At 32.3% G+C, this 19,233-nt stretch overlaps 1 protein-coding gene across 1 annotated transcript in view; it reads left to right on the top strand.

Annotated features, from left to right (window-relative positions):
- The window catches only part of LOC139483482 (uncharacterized), a 78,446-nt gene extending 61,436 nt beyond the window's left edge, over nt 1-17,010 (top strand). Inside the window, exons 10-16 of the mRNA XM_071267503.1 lie at nt 30-494; nt 8,747-8,904; nt 9,281-10,513; nt 12,382-12,459; nt 14,737-14,817; nt 15,847-16,327; nt 16,879-17,010. Coding sequence (XP_071123604.1) covers nt 30-494; nt 8,747-8,904; nt 9,281-10,513; nt 12,382-12,459; nt 14,737-14,817; nt 15,847-16,327; nt 16,879-16,910 — 2,528 coding nt within the window. The 3' untranslated portion in view covers nt 16,911-17,010. The remainder of the gene's footprint in view (nt 1-29; nt 495-8,746; nt 8,905-9,280; nt 10,514-12,381; nt 12,460-14,736; nt 14,818-15,846; nt 16,328-16,878) is intronic.
- The last annotated feature ends 2,223 nt before the right edge of the window (nt 17,011-19,233 follow it).

The following is a 19,233-nucleotide window of genomic DNA, read 5'->3' as shown; positions in this document are numbered from 1 at the left end:
TCCATATGATTGTAATTTTCAAATGATAGGAACCAATGAAGAAGCTGAAATTCACGCAAGACTATTGAAACAATACAAAGGAACAATTGAAAAGTCAGTAGAAGACGAAACACATGACGCTGTGACGGACAACACCCCCAAAACCATTCTGTACAAACGTAGTGAGGTATCAGAGACAGTATCGGGGCAGTCTGAAATATCTCCAGTATACAGTGAATCTACAGTGAAACCTCAAGTATCCACTGAATCTACAATTAAACCTCCAGTAACCAATCAGCAGCCAAATCAATCAATAGAAGAAGCTAAAAAGGATATTGAAACCATGCTTAAATCTAATGTTGATTTACATGACAAAGAAGAGTATGCCACATTGTTGTTATGGGATTTTGCAGGAGATGAAGAATTTTATCACACACATCAAACCTTTTTGTCACCAGATGCAATTTATCTTGTTGTTACAAAACTCAATGAGGCTGACGACAAAAAAGCAAAAGGTAACATTTTATATAGTGAGAATAAAAATATTTAACATTTCAATTTATTTTTACTAAGCTTAAGATGCAAGTTGTTGTCAAGAACTATATATGCCCATTATTTCTTCAAGTAACATGAGTACAGAGTACCATGAATACTGAGAAAAATATGTGAAGCAATTAGTCAATTAATAAATTAATTGTACCATTGCAATTCCAGATATGCATTTCTTCAACAACGAATGTCTCTTCAGTGATACTTGATGCCAAAATTTTGAAAATCCAAAACCTAATACAAACAGATTTTGTTTTTTTTCTGAAATTGTTTAACATTTCATAACTGTTAATTTAATTATTCATCCATTAGTTTGTTTTTTTGATTTTGTAGTTGCATTGTTTCATAGATTAAATTTGTTTGTCCAGTGTATGTTCACTTGTGTTAACATGTCTTTTGATTGAGTTAAGTCATTTCTATTGATAATTTATAGTGTGTTTTTCTATGTTGTGATGTTACACTATTGTTTCAGATCAGATCAGAGTGAAGTTTTGGTACAATTAAAACGTGTAAAACCGCTGCGCTTGTTTGCACCTGTCCTAATTCAGGTATCTGATATTCAGTAGTTGTCGTTTGTTGATGTGGTTCATAAGCATTTCTTATTTCTCGTTTTTTACATAGATTAGAACGTTGGTTTTACACTTGTAATATTTGGAGCCCTTTATAGCTTGCTGTGCGGTGTGAGCCAAGGCTCCGTGTTGAAGACCGTACTTTGACCTTTAATGGTTTCCTTTTATAAAATGTGACTTGGATGGAGAGTTGTCTCATTGGCAGTCATACCAATTTTTATATCTAAGATCTAATTAAAGCTTTTGTTAAAAGGACAGATTTAGTAGTCAAACATCTGTCTTATGTGTATGCTATTGGTCTGCGGTTCTTTATCTTCCGTGAGAGCCGTGGTGTAGTGGTTAGTGCATCGGACTACTAACACAAAGGTTCCTAGTTCGATTCCCGTTCGGGATGAAAATTTTAGGAACTCAATTTTCAGGTCTCCCTTGACACCATTTGCAAGTATGGTCTTGAGGAAACGATGATAGTCCGTCGGAAGGGGACGATAAATGGCTGACCCGTGTTAAGAGAGAGCCATATATCTTGCACGTTAAAGACACCCTTGTAGATTTCGAAAAAGAATAGGCTAATGCCTCTACAAGGCAGCACTCGCACCCGCAAAGTGGAAAGGGATTAATATAAGTTGCAAAACTTGTTTCGCAATCCACTATAAATAAATATGTTTAAACTAAACTATATTTTCCATAAGGTAGAAAAACTGGAAAATCTAAATCTTCTACACAAATGACTTATGGTTTTCAGTTTTGTCTTCATATTTACTCTCATCACAACATACTAGGTTTATCGGGTACCTAATCTGAATTAGGTTTAGTGTTTATTGTCCCAAATGCAACGCTTTCCGTCCGTCCATCTGCCCTCATGAAAAAAACGTGTCTGAATTCTGTCTGACAAGTATTCTTAATTTTTCTGAATTTTTTCTGAATAATGTCTGAATGGCTAAAATAATGTACATTTACGTAAATGTCTGAATTTTTACTGGATTTCGGACTTCTAAAGAACAATTCAGAATTTTCATATGAACATTCAGACAAAAATCAGAATTATGTAAGAAAAAATTAAGGCAATATTCAGAATGAATTCAGAAAAATCTGATTTTAATCAGAAGGATTAAGAAATAATCAGACACATTCAGAAATATCCAGATAACATTCAGATGGATTCAGACAACATTCAGATGGATTCAGACAGATTCAGAAGGATTCAGAAGGATTCAGATATATATTCAGAAAACATTCAGAATGATTCAAAATGTGGATATCCATACAAAACTTTATACAACAGATATTCCCCTAAAAACCTAAAAAGAAGTTCTTAAAGTTGAATTAAAATCAATGTGTAAGCACATTGATGATGGTCAAATACCCTTAGCCTCTATTCAATGATAAACAAAATCCAAATTTTCAGGAAGTTTGTAATTAAATTAATAGTTTCAATAACTTAAAATTCAAACTTTAAATTTTCGATTTAATTTTATTATCTGATATGGATCTATGTGATTCCCTGGTCTGTTCTTTTCCTGCCTCTCAAGGTCTCCAGCTCTCTTGTGACCTGAGTAAATAAAAAACAAGCTAATAAAAGAACAGAACTTTTCAATGTCCCTTGTGTTGCATTTTCATACGACCGCAAATATTAATAAAATTTTGGTCGTATAATGGTATCACGTTGGCGTCTGCGTCGTCGTCGTCGTCGTCCGAATATTTTTAGTTTCGCACTGTAACTTTAGTAAAAGTGGATAGAAATCTATGAAATTTTAACACAAGGTTTATGACCACAAAAGGAAGGTTGGGATTGATTTTAGGAGGTTTGGTCCCAACATTTTAGGAATTAGGGGCCAAAAAGGGCCCAAATAAGCATTTTCTAAGTTTTCGCACTATAACTTTAGTTTTAAGAAATAGAAATCTATGAAATTTTGACACAAGGTTAATGACCACAAGAGGAAGGTTGGGCTTGATTTTGGGAGTTTTGGTTCCAACAGTTTAGGAATTAGGGGCCAAAAAAGGGCCCAAATAATCATTATTCTTGGTTTTTGCACAATAACTTTAGTATAAATAAATAGAAATCAATGAAATTTAAACACAAGGTTTATGACCACAAAAGGAAGGTTGGGATTGATTTTGGGAGTTGAGGTCCCAACAGTTAAGGAATAAGGGGCCAAAAAGGGGCCCAAATAAGCATTATTCTTGATTTTCGCACTATAACTTTAGTTTTAAGAAATAGAAATCTATGAAATTTAAACACAAGGTTTATGACCATAAAAGGAAGGTTGGGTTTGATTTTGGGAGTTTTGGTCCCAACAGTTTAGGAATTCGGGGCCAAAAAAGGGCCCAATTAATCATTATTCTTGGTTTTCGCACAATAACTTTAGTATAAATAAATAGAAATCAATGAAATTTAAACACAAGGTTTATGACCACAAAAGGAAGGTTGGGATTGATTTTGGGAGTTGAGGACCCAACAGTTTAGGAATTAGGGGCCAAAAAGGGGTCCAAATAAGCATTATTCTTGGTTTTCACACCTTAACTTTAGTATAAGTAAATAGAAATCTATGAAATTTAAACACAAGGTTTATGACCATAAAAGGAAGGTTGGGTTTGATTTTGGGAGTTTTGGTCCCAACAGTTTAGGAATATGCCGAATCTAACTGTGTATGTAGATTCTTAATTTTTGGTCCCGTTTTCAAATTGGACTACATTAAGGTCCAAAGGGTCCAAAATTAAACTTAGGTTGATTTTAACAAAAATTGAATCCTTGGGGTTCTTTGATATGCTGAATCTAAAAATTTACTTAGATTTTTGATTATTGGCCTAGTTTTAAAGTTGGTCCGAATCGGGGTCCAAAATTAAACTTTGTTTGATTTCATCAAAAATTGAATAATTGGGGTTCTTTGATATGCCAAATCTAACTGTGTATGTAGATTCTTAATTTTTGGTCCCGTTTTCAAATTGGTCTACCTTCAAGTCAAAAGGGTCCAAAATTAAACTAAGTTTGATTTTAACAAAAATTGAATTCTTGGGGTTTTTTGATATGCTGAATCTAAACATGTACTTAGATTTTTTATTATGGGCCCAATTTTCAAGTTGGTTCAAATCAGGATCCAAAATTATTATATTAAGTATTGTGCAATAGCAAGACATTTTCAATTGCACAGTATTCAGCAATAGCAAGAAATCTTCAATTGCACAGTATTGTGCAATAGCAAGAAATTTCAATTGCACAGTATTGCGCAATAGCAAGAAATCTTCGATTGCACAGTATTGTGCAATAGCAAATATTTTCAATTGCACAGTATTGCACAATAGCAAGAAATATATAATTGCACAATATTGTGCAATAGCAAGAAATTTTCAATTGGAGTTATCTTTCTTTGTCCAGAATAGTAGTTGAATCAACTTAAATTATTGTTTTATACAATATACAATGTATATTCACTTTTACTACCAACTGATAAATTAAAACAATCTTTACCATTAAGTGATAACAAGCACTTTATTTTACATTTTAATATTTTATGATGTATTTAAATGAGTAGTTATTGTTGCAAACTCCATTAGAAATTTGAATTGAGATCAGTTTTGGAAAAAGGGAAAGGGGGATTAAAAAAAATGGGAGGGGGGTAAATTTTTCTCATTTCAGATTTCATAAATAAAAAGAAAATTTCTTCAAACATTTTTTTGAGAGGATTAATATTCAACAGCATAGTGAATTGCTCAAAGGCAAAAAAAATATTTTAAGTTCATTAGACTACATTCATTCTGTGTCAGAAACCTATGCTGTGTCAACTATTTAATCACAATCCAAATTTAGAGCTGAATCCAGCTTGAATGTTGTGTCCATACTTGCCCCAACCGTTCAGGGTTCAACCCCTGCGGTTGTATAAAGCTGCGCCCTGCGGAGCATCAGGTTCTTGTCTGCCCAGGGACAATAACTAAAATTCCACAAATTCTTGTTTGAACTGTTAGTAAATCTCTATGATATTTCTCTCTATTTCCCTCAATCCAACTCTTGACATGTGATGAAATCCATTGATATACATTTTATAAAAATCTGGCATGAATTGCCACATGACATGTATGAGTGCTAATTTTTCTGTATTTAATTAACATTAGAAAAACAAAACAATCTTTGAGTGGAACTTTGCCGTTCCTAGTATCAAGAAAATTCATATTTGAGTTAATTTTAATTATAAATGGTCATATATCTAAGCAATTCTTCAATCCAATGTATTTTATTAAGCACTTGAAACCCATTTTTTTGGGACAAATTCAGTTGACTTTTGAAATCTTTGACCTTGACCACATAATTAGTTGTAAGGAATCCTTTAGGAGTCCATAATCACATGAATATCATGCTGATTTTTTTTTTTGATTTATAGTTTAATGTATTAGTTTTAATGAATACGCAATAAAAGAACCTTAGTGATTTCGCTCACATACCCGACGTCCCCACATTGTCATCGGAGAAATAAAATAAGTGCAAGAAAAAAAAAATTATATGAGAAAAAATTGAACTATAATTTCCTTATATGTCCTTATTATCTACAAAGTTTCATGAAATTCTGTCGTGTGGTTTCAGAGGAGTTGCAATGACAAACTGTTGCAGTAGTACATTGAAGCAAATAAGTTCAAAGGGGCATAACTCCTAGAAAAAAAATTGAATTGTAATTTCCTGTCATATGTCCTTATTATCTACAATGTTTCATGAAATTCTGTTGTGTGGTTTCATGGCAGTTGCAATGACAAACTGTTGCAAAAGTACATTAAAGCAAATAAGTTCAAAGGGGCACAACTCCTAGAAAAAAAATTGAAGCGTAATTTCCTGTCGATATGCACAACTAAATGGTATTTCCTTATAATCTAAAAAGGTTTCAAGAAAACTCTGTTGTGTGGTTTCAGAGAAGTTGCAATGACAAACTGTTGCAGTAGTACATTAAAGCAAATTAGTTCAAAGGGGCATAACTCCTAGGAAAAAAATGAATCGTAATTTCCTGTCGCAGGAAAATTGGTACTGTTAATGTTATTACTACCACTGGGTCGATGCCTCTGCTGGTGAACTGTTAGTCCTCGAGGGTATCACCAGCCCAGTAGCCAGTACTTCGGTACTGTAATGAAAATACGGATTTGTTTGGTGCTATTCAAATTTGCTGCTACAAAATGTTAGAAATTATTAGAAATTAAGGAATGTATCTCCCTCATGCAAAGCTCTGATTTCTTTCACAGATTTGGCTATACTTTTTGGACCTTGTGGATTATAGCTCTACATCTTTTATATATGCTTTGAATTACACATATTTTGGCCACGAGCATCACTGAAGAGACACGTATTGTCGAAATGCGCATGTGGTGCAGGAAAATTGGTACCATTAATGTTATTACTACCACTGGGTCGATGCCTCTGCTGGTGAACTGTTAGTCCCCAAGGGTATCACCAGCCCAGTAGCCAGTACTTCGGTACTGGAATGAAAATACGGATTTTTTTGGTGTTATTCAAATTTGCTGCTACAAAATGTTAGACATTATTATAAATTAAGGAATGTATCTCCCTCATGCAAAGCTCTGATTTCTTTCACAGATTTGGCAATACTTTTTGGACCTTGTGGATTATAGCTCTACATCTTTTATATATGCTTTGGATTTCAAATATTTTCATCATGAGCATCACTGAAGAGACATATATTGTAGAAATGCGCATTTGGTGCAGGAAAATTGGTACTGTTAATGTCATTGCAAGGTCCTCATGCCCGTTAGACAGTTTTCATCTGACTTCGGCCTCGTTTCATGGACCAGTGAATAAGATTAGGTTCCTTGGTCTAGTCCATGTATCAGATACTTTAAGCGATAAGTCTTTTATAATTGGTGTATAGAATAAGTGTAAGGTGTATATGTCCAACTGGCAGGTGACATCTGACCTTGACTTCATTTTCATGGTTGAGTGGTAATTTTAAGTGTTTCTTGTACTATATGCAATATGTCAACTTTATTTGTTGTATGGAAATACTGAAGCTGCACACCAAATATAAATTATCATTCCCTTAAAAAAAAGCCAAGAAAACTTTGACAAATTTCATTATACAATGAGTGTTGTAAAATGATAAACTGTTAGCAAACAGGAAGTGGATACACAACAGATATAACGAGTGAACACGCTGAAATGTCTCGCAGGTTCATGTTGATTTTATGTTGATCGTCCTAAATATCTGAATACATAGTTTTACTACCAGTGATATTGTTGACTTTTTTCCAAACTACCTCTACCCTTTTTTATTGGGAAAATATGCGTCATTTTTATCAAATTGGGAAATTTATAATGAAAGATGAGTTTGACTGGAACTTCAATTTGCAGACCCCCTTTCAAGAGGTAAACACTCATTTGAAATAAGACCCCTTATTGTCAGTGATGATAAATGAAAAGACCCTCAAATCTGCACATATAGTCATTTTAGGCATGAAAATGGTTTAAATGAATGTTTTTCGGTTTGTATTCATGCATACTCACTACTGATAATGCACTGTTTGGGAAAAAAGTTGTCTTTTGGGGAATACTTTTAAGCCATTTTTTTTTTCAAATTGGGATTCTTCTCCAGGGGAAAAAGCCTTTATTCTCCCTTAATTTAATTCAAACAATATCACTGACTACAGGTATCACATTAACTCAACATAATTAAAGAACATGAAGCCAAAGTCAGATAAACTAAACCAAAATACATATGCATCTAACAATCATTGGATACACAAAATATAGTTGATTTGTTGCTTATAGTTTCTTAGAAACAAACTTGAAAATTAGGTCAAGGTAAAATAAAACCTTTTACCAACAAATGCCATAGATATTGCTTATTAGGTTTTCTCAGAGTAAGATGTTAAAACTCCAATTCATGACTTATTTATGAATTAAATAATTTCGAGTGCTGTAAACCATTGAACTGGGATTTTTTTTTTGTGTGAATTTAAGGGCTGACTGAGAATTTCCTCAATTTTGAGAAATTAAGAAACAATTAAGGTTCCAATTCCATCAGTCTAAGTTGACTTTAGATGAAATTTTCTATTTAGTATATATGCCTTTTGGTTATACAGCTCTGAACGTGTTTAGGTCTCGTACATTTGGCTTTCAAATCTTTGAATTTGAGCATTCCTTATGAAGGTTAATCATGTTTATATAGAAAAGCACCTCATACGCACAAACTTAGTAGGACAAACTCAAACAGAATTAAGACATTTTCAGACAAATAGAGACAGTATACATAACTTGTTTCCCATGATAGAACAATGCACTTAAATTACATCTGAAATAATTCTTTGGCAATGATTTTGATGATGCAGTAAAATAAAAACAGTAAATAAAAAAGTCAATAATCAATTAATAGTAGAAAATGATTGACACAGTCCATTATAAAAGCCGAAAATAAAATGTTATTTTTAAGCCAGACAACTTGTTATCTTGTAATAACTATTTGTTTGTGAATTCGTTCCTCCATTGCTGGTATCTGCTTTAATTTCAAAATGTTGGAAAGTGACCTTTAGCTGTTTATCTTCTGATCTGTTGATCTTTTGTGAATTGCTGTCTAATTATCCATCATACCACATTTATGACATTACACTTGAATAAATGGTGATATGAATTATTTATACATGTTATACACATTTCTTTGTAGATTTATTTCAATTATGGATGGATTCAATACACTGTTACAGTAGATTGGAAGAGGACAGAAATAAATCTGATGGCAACAAGAGAACATCAGATGATCTTGATCCACCGATAGTTATTGTTGGCACTTGGAAAGATGCCGTGATCTGTGATGTAGAAAAGGTATTGGAAATTACAAATGTTGTCAGATGTGGTATGTTTGCCAAGGAGACAACTCTCCAAAAGAGACCAAATGACTCAGAAATTAACAAGTATATATCACTGTACGGCCTTCAACAATGAGAAAAGCCCATACAGCAAAGTGTTTATTTGTACAGATACCTGCTTTACTGTTTCACCAAACCAACACATATGACATATATTGACAATATATAAATGCAAGAATGCAAGCTTTATCACATCGTAAGGTTGAAAGTGTTTATAGGAAAAGCAATCCGTTTTAATAGTTTACAAAAGATCTTTCAACAATTTCGGAAATATGATATAGTACAATAAACCCATCATGCATGTACAAAGATAAGAGGATTTTTTTTTTTAGATTGATGATGCATGCAGAGAAAATATTTCAAAGTATGCAGAGAATATCTCAGACGATGAACTAGGACATATCAGGCAAACATACTTCATTTCCAATACAGAAGATGATCCCAGTGTATTCCAGCAAATACGAGAAAACATCCTACGTTTAGCAAGAACAATGAGAACATGGAACACAGATTATCCTTTAAAATTTATTCAGCTTGAAAAACGACTTCAAGAAAAGAAGAAGGTGTTACCTATTATTTCCTTTCAAGAAATTCAGAATATTGCTATTGATACACCTCAGCCACTTAATGATGAAGAACTAAAATTGTTCCTGGAATTTCACCATGAGATCAGAGCCTTAGTTTATTTCAATGATCTTCCTTCTTATATTATTTTAGACACACAGTGGTTGTCTGATGTTTTTAGATGTATTGTCACAGCCAAAAAATTTAGTGCTATTAGTATAAGAAATGAAAACAAATGGAAAGAATTGTATAGTAGAGGCAAATTGCATAGCGAGGTTTTAGACGACATATTTAGAAAAAGTGAAAGCATTTTTTCCAAACACAAGGATCATATCCTGAATGTAATGGAGAAATTTGATATCATTATACGTCCTAACACATCAGAAACTCAAAGAGAGGCTGGTGATGACAAACCTCTCTTTTATCTACCTTGTATGATTAAATCAGAACCCGAATGTGATATATATAATATGTTTAATGTGACGGAAAACATATGTACTAAGTCTACCTGGTTATGTTATATGTTTAGGTTTCTACCACCTCATTTAATGAATCATTTAATTGCGTCACTGTGCAGGAAATATAACGTTGAAGAAGTTGTCACTAAGGAACAGAAAAGACAAATTACTCTTTTCAGAAGCTCAGCTGTCTTTGAGTTACAGAAAACGACAAAATTGAGAAAATTACTTATTATGAAAGGTCCAAATATTATTCAAATTCAGATTTGGCAGTTTGGGAAGCAAGTCACTGTTGAAAGAGGTTTGTTCAAATACATTGCAGACTTTGTGACAGAGGAAATAAGCAAGTTAATAAGTACAAGATTCAAGATGTCCAATGTAAGATTTGAGTTGAAGTGGGAATGTGGCCAAACAAAACCAGAGTGTGTGACAGGATCATTTGATTTAAGTGAAGATCAGGAAAACATATATTATTGTAAGACATGTACTACTATACACACATTCACTGGTGAATGGTTAGATCTACAACATAAAACATCTGATGTAAGTTAAAGATTTATTCATATTTTACATGTTATATGTATTCTATATAGAAAATGTGTAATTATATTGTACACTGGTTACTATCTTTCAGTCCTTCAATCTACCTATATCCTATGAAAGTTTTCCTTGCTTTTCTCCTGGGTACTAAAGTTATAGTTATTGAGTGATAAAAATAGTATTTGCACTTTAACAGGTCAGTGTGTTACTGTTTGTTCTTGAAGAAATAATTCATGGGGGCTTGAATTTATACTAATTTTACCACGGGTTAAAAATTGGCTCTTTATGCTGAATATTTTACAGTGAGAGTGAAATATCAGCATAAAGGGCAAACCCGTGGTAAAGTCAGTATAAAAGCAAGCCCCCATGAATTATTTTTATTCTAATAGGACGAATATGGCCATTCGTTTTGATGGAGGCGCTCTCGGTGAAGGAAAAAATGCCATTCCCATAAATAACGCACTATTAAGACTTTAAAGAACAGAGCAAATGGAACTATAGTGCCTAACAAGATTTTGTGAGGTAGACGAAATTGACTTTAAAACGATCGTATTGACTTTTGATGTGCAGAAATAGGCAGATCGCACATATTTTGACTTTAGTTACTTACTTCTTAAGTTTGGGATTAATTGTAATCAACATATTCCAATGAGACTGAAAAATGCTTTTTTTTATTATGATAAATAATAATTTTACCTGCCGTAGTCGTGCGTAAAATATATTTCGGTATTTCTCTTACGAAAATGACTTGTTCAATGGAACAAAACGTATTATTTGTAAACTTTCTCTTTACTCTTCACAATAGGTTTTTAAAAAATAACCTTTCCAACTGTATATTCCGAAAATTTTGTGAAAATCGAATAAGTGGCAATTCTTACCTTTCATACCTTAACTTTCATTGATAAAACATAATATTGACTCGTCCAGTGTCCAGTTTGAAGGTCATTTTAGTTACCGGTCACATTCATGCACGTTCTAATTAATCAATAGTCATGTATGAAAAGCATAAACAAGTTTGAAGGTAAACTAATAACAATTTAATCCAATCAAATTGCCTACGATTCAATAACAATGACCAGTCCACATCATAAAAATGTATAGGGGTAAACTGGGTAGGGAGAAAATGTCAGATATATTGAGTTCATTATTTTGCAATAACGAGTAAAAATTTGTTAACCAATAGATTTGTTATAATTTCATAATCATGTCGTTATGTATTGGTATAGTTTTTGGACCTTTCATTGTCGTATTTAAGGCTGTAGAAAGTTTGGCCTTCAAAAGTCAACATAATCATTGACTTTATAAAGAAAATTCGCCTTTTTAAAACATTGAATGTTTCACAAATAATACGCGACAACAAAGCAAAATCATTTCTTAAAACACTGCAAAAAAAATAATTCTGATTGATGCAGTGGTATTGTCATAAATTGCACTGGAGTGAACAGTGGTACATCAAACGTCGAATTCCCTCACACAATGTTATCACACACTATAGTGGCATGCTTTAACTATTACAATAACGTATTTAGATAGGTTTGAATGATTTTAAATGATAGCTTAATTACTTGCATGTCACAAAAAAAAATATGACGTGGGAGTACAATCGGAACCGCCCGAACAATATATTCATATTTTACCACGGGTGTGTACTCAAAGCGTATAATGGACGTCATTTTAGATTTCGATATATATGGGTTAAGTAAATTCTATATTGGGTTAAAGCTTTGCTCTCACCACATAAAATTTATGATTATTTTCATTAATAATTCATAGATTTAAGTAGAGTGATATTTTAATTAAATATAAGGTAGTAGTGGTCAACCGATAGTGGTTATTAACTTTTGTTTAAAAATTATTTTTTATTGTCACAGAGTTCTGAAAATGTTCCCAGATCTAATCTTCAAATCGAAAGCTCAAGTCAAACCCAAACTACAGTTCAATCCACCAAGGTAACAATCTATTATTTTATTGTATAGCATATTTGTATAACTAGTAGTAAGTATTACATAAAGTGCAATGTCAATTACTTATTTTACTTAAAACAAATTCTTGAGAAAATATCATGCATTCGTCAAATCGAGCAATTGTCTTTGGATTGACACTATATGCTTTGTAATAGTTCATTCCATCAAAATGCAATCTATTGAGACAATTCATGTTATAAAATCATGATACTCTTAACTGAGCATTTTACACATTTTAGCATTACTGACCGAGTAGGCTGTTTCTATGATTTTGCGCCTTTTACCTTCGTCCCTGAATGTAAAAAAAACCAGGATGATTCCAGGTGTTTTCAAATGGGTCCTTTGACCATCAAAATTAGGAATGTTCACCCAATTGGGAATTTTTTTCCACATAAAATCTATGATGAAATAACATTATTTTCCTGTGAAAACGGAAATTGTATCAAGTGTTACCTGTTCCATAATGTGTGGACATCCTATTTGATGAATGATCTATCAACATGTATTTAAAAAAATGCTCAGACAGTCGGACTTTTGATTTGAGAGCCAGGCAGAAATATTGATTTATATTTTTTATAAACATATTATATAACCGGTTCTGTTGGGCGATCTGCTTTTCCGAGATCGGCACCCATTAAATTTATCAAAATTTATAAGTTTTACTCCCTGCCGAGGTCTGCTTTCACGAGACCCATTTTGACAAAAAGCATCTATTATCGACCTGCTGGGCGATATGCTTTTACGATATCAAATACTCCCATAGCATTTTCTTCAATTTTATTTAAAGGTCTGCTTTTACGAGAACAAAGGTATTGAGAAACGTCTCTGATAAACACACAATATAAATTATGATTACATACCTTATCCCAGGAATCTTCCGTTTACATTATTCGTATTCGGATTTAAAAACCCTTTGAAGACAAATGCGGAAAAAATGGAATTGCCTAAATCGGTGACGGAAACATTTCCAGAAATATCGATTATTTTTTTTAATTTTTTTTTTCTGAATTGGGAAATTATTTTCACACAACTTTTTGGGGCCGCTGGAGGAATTGAGAGCCACTCAGCGGCCCTAAATTATATAGAAGAATCATCCCTGAAAACAAACATTTCCTTGAGTTGTATGAAACTTATAGGAATAAAATTGGGATGGAAATGGGGAATGTGCCAAAGAGACAACAACCCTACCATAGAGCAGACAACAGCAGAAGGTCACCAACAGGTCTTCAATGCAACGAGAAATTCTCGCACCCGGAGACGTCCTTCAACTGGCCCCTAAACAAATATATACTGGTTCAGTGATAATGAACCCCATACTAAACTCCAAATTGTACACTAATTTCCAGTTTTATGAGGTAACTCATCTCTGAAGAGAAATATAACTTGTTTTAATAATATGCATACATAGCCAAAGAGTTAAGACATACTTGCATGCTTGGCTATGTCGATTATTCAACCTATCTTTATCTTAAGACATACTTGCATGCTTGGCTATGTTGATTATTCAACCTATCTTTATCTTCAGACATACTTGCATGCTTGGCTATGTCGATTATTCAACCTATCTTTATCTTAAGACATACTTGCATGCTTGGCTATGTCGATTATTCAACCTATCTTTATCTTAAGACATACTTGCATGCTTGGCTAAGTCGATTATTCAATCTATCTTTATCTTCAGACATACTTGCATGCTTGGCTATGTCGATTATTCAACCTATCTTTATCTTAAGACATACGTGCAATCTTGGCTATGTCGATTATTCAATCTATCTTTATCTTAAGACATACGTGCATGCTTGGCTATGTCGATTATTCAACCTATCTTTATCTTAAGACATACGTGCAATCTTGGCTATGTCGATTATTCAACCTATCTTTATCTTAAGACATACGTGCATGCTTGGCTATGTCGATTATTCAACCTATCTTTATCATAAGACATACTTGCATGCTTGGCTATGTCGATTATTCAACCTATCTTTATCTTAAGACATACGTGCAATCTTGGCTATGTCGATTATTCAATCTATCTTTATCTTAAGACATACTTGCATGCTTGGCTATGTCGATTATTCAATCTATCTTTATCTTAAGGCATACTTGCATGCTTGGCTATGTCGATTATTCAACCTATCTTTATCAAAATAGATTAAAAGAATAGGTGCCACCTACATTGACAAATTGTCTGCATAAATTTTTCATGAATATTACCAACTAATTTCTATTGAAAATGAATGACATACATTTTTTTGTTTTGAGGTACGTGTCCGTGTCCAAGCTGGTGAGAGGGAGTTTTCAAATGTCAATGAAAGGGCAACAGGAACAGCCATTTCGACAGGGGTATGTAACACCACATTGTATTTTCGTGCTATATTCATTTCCTAAAAATCGAAATGATAAAACAGGAGAAGTTCATTTTTCCATTCAATATCATAGTAAATTAAAGATTGAACAATGACCATGATGACTAGATATATACATGATATATAAAAGAAGAAAAAAATTGTTAAAAAAATAAAATGTAAGTGTTCTTTTATCGATGGTTAAAGTAGAACAAATGTTGACTTCCACAAAAAATAATGTGAATTAATTTAAGAATGTAAATTCAAACGCTTGAAATAGAATTGTTGAATTCTTACATGTCTATAAAACCAGGTTCAATCCACCATTTTCTACATTTGAAAATGCCTGTACCAAGTCAGGAGTATTACAGTTGTTGTCCATTTGTTTTTGATATGTTTTGTCATTTGATTTTGCCATTTGATTATGGACTTTACGATTGAATTTTCCTCGGAGTTAAGTATTTTTGTGATTTTACTTTTTTTTTCATCAACACAAATCCTTTTTCTCATTAAATAATGGCATTATTTTCTGTTCAACATTTGCCTTTGTGGAACCTTTGATAGTCATCATACTGCTGTTAGTTAAGTTGAAGCAATCATATTATCATGAATGTTTTGAATTGTTAGACCAGATGCTAAAAAATATCAATAAATGATACATGTGTTTAATTATTATGGTTTTCCTATGTAAGAAAAAAAAACATAAATTTGACACTGTTTCCTTATCATTGATACCAAAACAAACTATTTCTGAAATATTATCGGCAAGATTTTGTCAATAATTATTTTGAAACTGTAATCACAGATTTCTCCAATTGAGTAAAAGTTAGTTTCGGCTTTGGTGCCAGCTCCTTAGTTTTACTGATTTATATAAACTGTTTATGTTTTTGTTTTCTTGCTAAAACTTCTGTGAGTACTTGACCAAGTTTACTGTCAATTGATTCAACCAAAACGTATGTGAAGTTTTATTGTAGATTATCTTGTTCGTGTTTTACATCACAATTCTTAACTCTTATATTCTTTCCAGTTCACAGAAGAGGAAATTAATTTTACAAAGATGGGAATGATAGCATTGAATATTTTTGCTGATGTTTTATATGATCTATTAAAACCAGATAAACCACATCTACGTCCAAGGTGTGATTGCGATATAACATACTTATACAGTGAACACAGGAAACTTAATAAACATGTTCCAAGTAATTCAAACCACCGACAATATCCTCATGGGCCATGGGGAGGGTGTTGGCAAGATTTTAAGAATACGGACATAGCTATTGGAGATGATATTGAGCGCATAAGACTTACGAGAAACGAATTACAACATTGTCAGCTATTTAAACTTGACGACATGCGTTTCAATGAATTAAGTAATATATCAAGTGACCTTTTAAAAAGATTTGATCGCCATAACACACCAACAAAGCTGTATACAGATCATCTGAAGGAAATTCTGGCTAAATATATTTCTAAAGAGGAAGTGAAATCAATTGAAAATGAAATATCAGGTACATATGTTTTTAACCATTCTTTTTTTTTATTTCTTAGCCTTTTTCGTTTTTCCTGTAATGTAATGTTTAATATTCATTAATATAATCTGGGCTATTTTCGTGATTTCCTAGAAATGACAATGACCATTACTAGACTTGTTTGTAAAAGAATAAGGTTAAATGAAGACTTGTTTGTATTAAAATATAAGTGCATGCAGACTTAACAATATATTAAAGTTGAGATTTGCTAAGACCCTGTTGCGATATATTTTATGCGTTCCGTTACCTGATATGAGTAGTCATTCTAACTTCGCCTACTGATTTTGCCATTGATAAATATGTGAAGTATAATTTGAAACAGTTATAACAAGGGTAACTCAGGAATATAAATATTATCATGTTTAGTCTTCTTTAAACCGACAGTAAAAAATGGAGCACCTATTAAATGACATACCAATTGCACTTTGGTAAATTATTCTTGTCCTAATCAGTAAATGTGCATTATGCAAATGCCACTGGACATTAAATAACAACAATCGTTCAATTAGTAGCTTATAATTTTATTTCAGGGATGACGATTGAAGTTGAAATTGAGTACTAAATCAAAGTTCAACCACAATAGAGAAACATATCATAAGAAGAACACAGTCTACCAAAGTAACAGATTTGAAGTCGATCATCTATAATAGAAACATAAATCTATCAAATTCAGTTTGAAACTATCTATTCATAAAACTATAGACAGCAAGATGAAGAATGTGAACCAAGTGGAAAATATTGGACTAATGTTAAAGATTTGACCAATATGTGACTGTATAATTACTGGGTTTTTTTTCAAAAATATTCACATGCAGCAAATACTGTAATATTAATATTGCTTATAACAAACTACTCATATAATAATTCTTACAGTGAAATCAAGAAAACTTGTGCCGTGAGAAACATAAGACAAAACAGGAAATCATTTTCTCTTTGTTTTTCATGAGAAAGATATAAGAAATATTTGTCCATAAGGTATCAGGTGTTGATGCTATATATATTATTCACAGCTTTATTATCTAGGCACCCCTTTATGGCTGGAATATTGGTTTGTTATGTGTTTATCCCAGATTGTTTTTACATATATCCACCGTCTTATTTCATTCATAATAAAAGGAAAATTAAAAAAAATATAGGTAGTTGTTTGATAGTCTTAATAATTCAATGTATTGCTTGAAATATTTGCCATTTTTTTTAATTTTTTTTTTTAAATTTTTTTTACCAAAATGAAAACAAGCAATAAACCATGAAGAGACAAATCTATTGCAATGTGTGTGTGTTGACCTTTTGAGTTTAAGTTTATGATAACACATATGATATTACACAGATACTTTTAATCGGTTGGACCTCTTTTTACATTCAGATGGATATAGTGAACTGTGTTTTTCAAATGATGTTCGTTGTTGTTTGCAGAAGAAAAAGCAATCGACTTTTTCAGACATTGTCTGAATATTGAGTTAAATAAAGGCAACAGTAGTATACCGCTGTTCGAAAGTCATAAATTAATTGAGAAAAAAAACAAATCCGGTGTTACAAACTTAAACTGAAGGAAACACATCATATATAACAGAACTACGACACAACAGAAACACAACACTAAAATGTAACACACACTGAAACGAACTATAATATAACAATTGCCAAAGTATGCAATCAGAATTAACCAGTATAAGACTATGTCTGGTCATCATGTGCTTGGCACGGCTGGTAATCTACACACGCAGAACATTTGGTTCTGCAATGAAAACCGTGAGAGGATTTTCCGGTTGTGCTTGAGTGGAGTAATTGTCACCGCTTCAAAAGGTATGTACATTTCTAAATCTCAATTTTCTAATTCAACTGATCAAAATATTGAAAATCAGAGAATGCTATGCTGTGGTGAATACTTTAACGAAGAGATACATGTATCATTCACAGTTGTAGGTAGAGTTGAACTCCTACAAAATCAGTTGCCCCACGAGAAATTGCTTAAAAAAGTGACATTTCAATTTTTGAAATGGTCCTAATAACAGACCTACAAGTTCAAATTTAGTTTTTTGGGGGGCAATGGGTATGAGGGTCCTACTAAAATGCGCCCGGGAGCGCCCGGGTGAAGAAAAAGCGCCCGGGGAATAGAAAAAACGCCCGGAAAAGAAAATATAGCGCCCGGGGAAAATATATAGATATTTTATTGGCATGAGACAAATTTCTTAAGTTATGAACATTGATTTTTATTTTTTTTATTTTAGACAAGTAATTTGCAAATTCAGATAATAGACATTTGTAATAAAGCACAAAAACAAGTATGAATATTTCAATTTTAACAATAATATATGAATACTTTTCAAAAGATTAAAATGGATCACAGTTTATGTGGAAGATTTATAAAATGTAAGACATCAAAAGACATGTTATTCAAAAACGATATCAAAATGAGAAATGTATAAGACAACCCAAATCACAGATAAATATTAATTTAATCAAAATTAAAAGAGGTACAATGTACACATGATAAATCAGCACATGAAAAAAAGCAGTACTATACATGTACCGTAGTTAAAACAAGGGGGTAAAAAACAGGTGTTTGGTTTAAATTTTAGTCTAAGCATTAAAACCCTGATAAGCATAGGCATTAAACATGTTAAAGCAGTTTTAGTTTTATAAAATGATATAATAAATCTATCTCAGCATCTGTATAAAAAAGTGTTCACCATGCAGTTGGGAAAATATTAGACCTCAGGCCACGATTATTTTTAAATAACAAAATATACATTTTAATCGAGGACAGTGTCTTTCATGATTCTTCTATATATACTCTTATTTATATTCATTTACTTACTTATATACAATTTTGAAATATAAAATGTAAAAGTGCAACAACACCGCGGCTTTAGATGTAGCATCGT

The sequence above is a fragment of the Mytilus edulis genome, chromosome 7 (genome assembly GCF_963676685.1).
Source record: "Mytilus edulis chromosome 7, xbMytEdul2.2, whole genome shotgun sequence".
Classification (NCBI taxonomy): Eukaryota; Metazoa; Mollusca; class Bivalvia; order Mytilida; family Mytilidae; genus Mytilus; species Mytilus edulis.
Note: the sequence above shows the minus strand (reverse complement) of the source record. Positions and strands in the feature narration are given on the sequence as shown.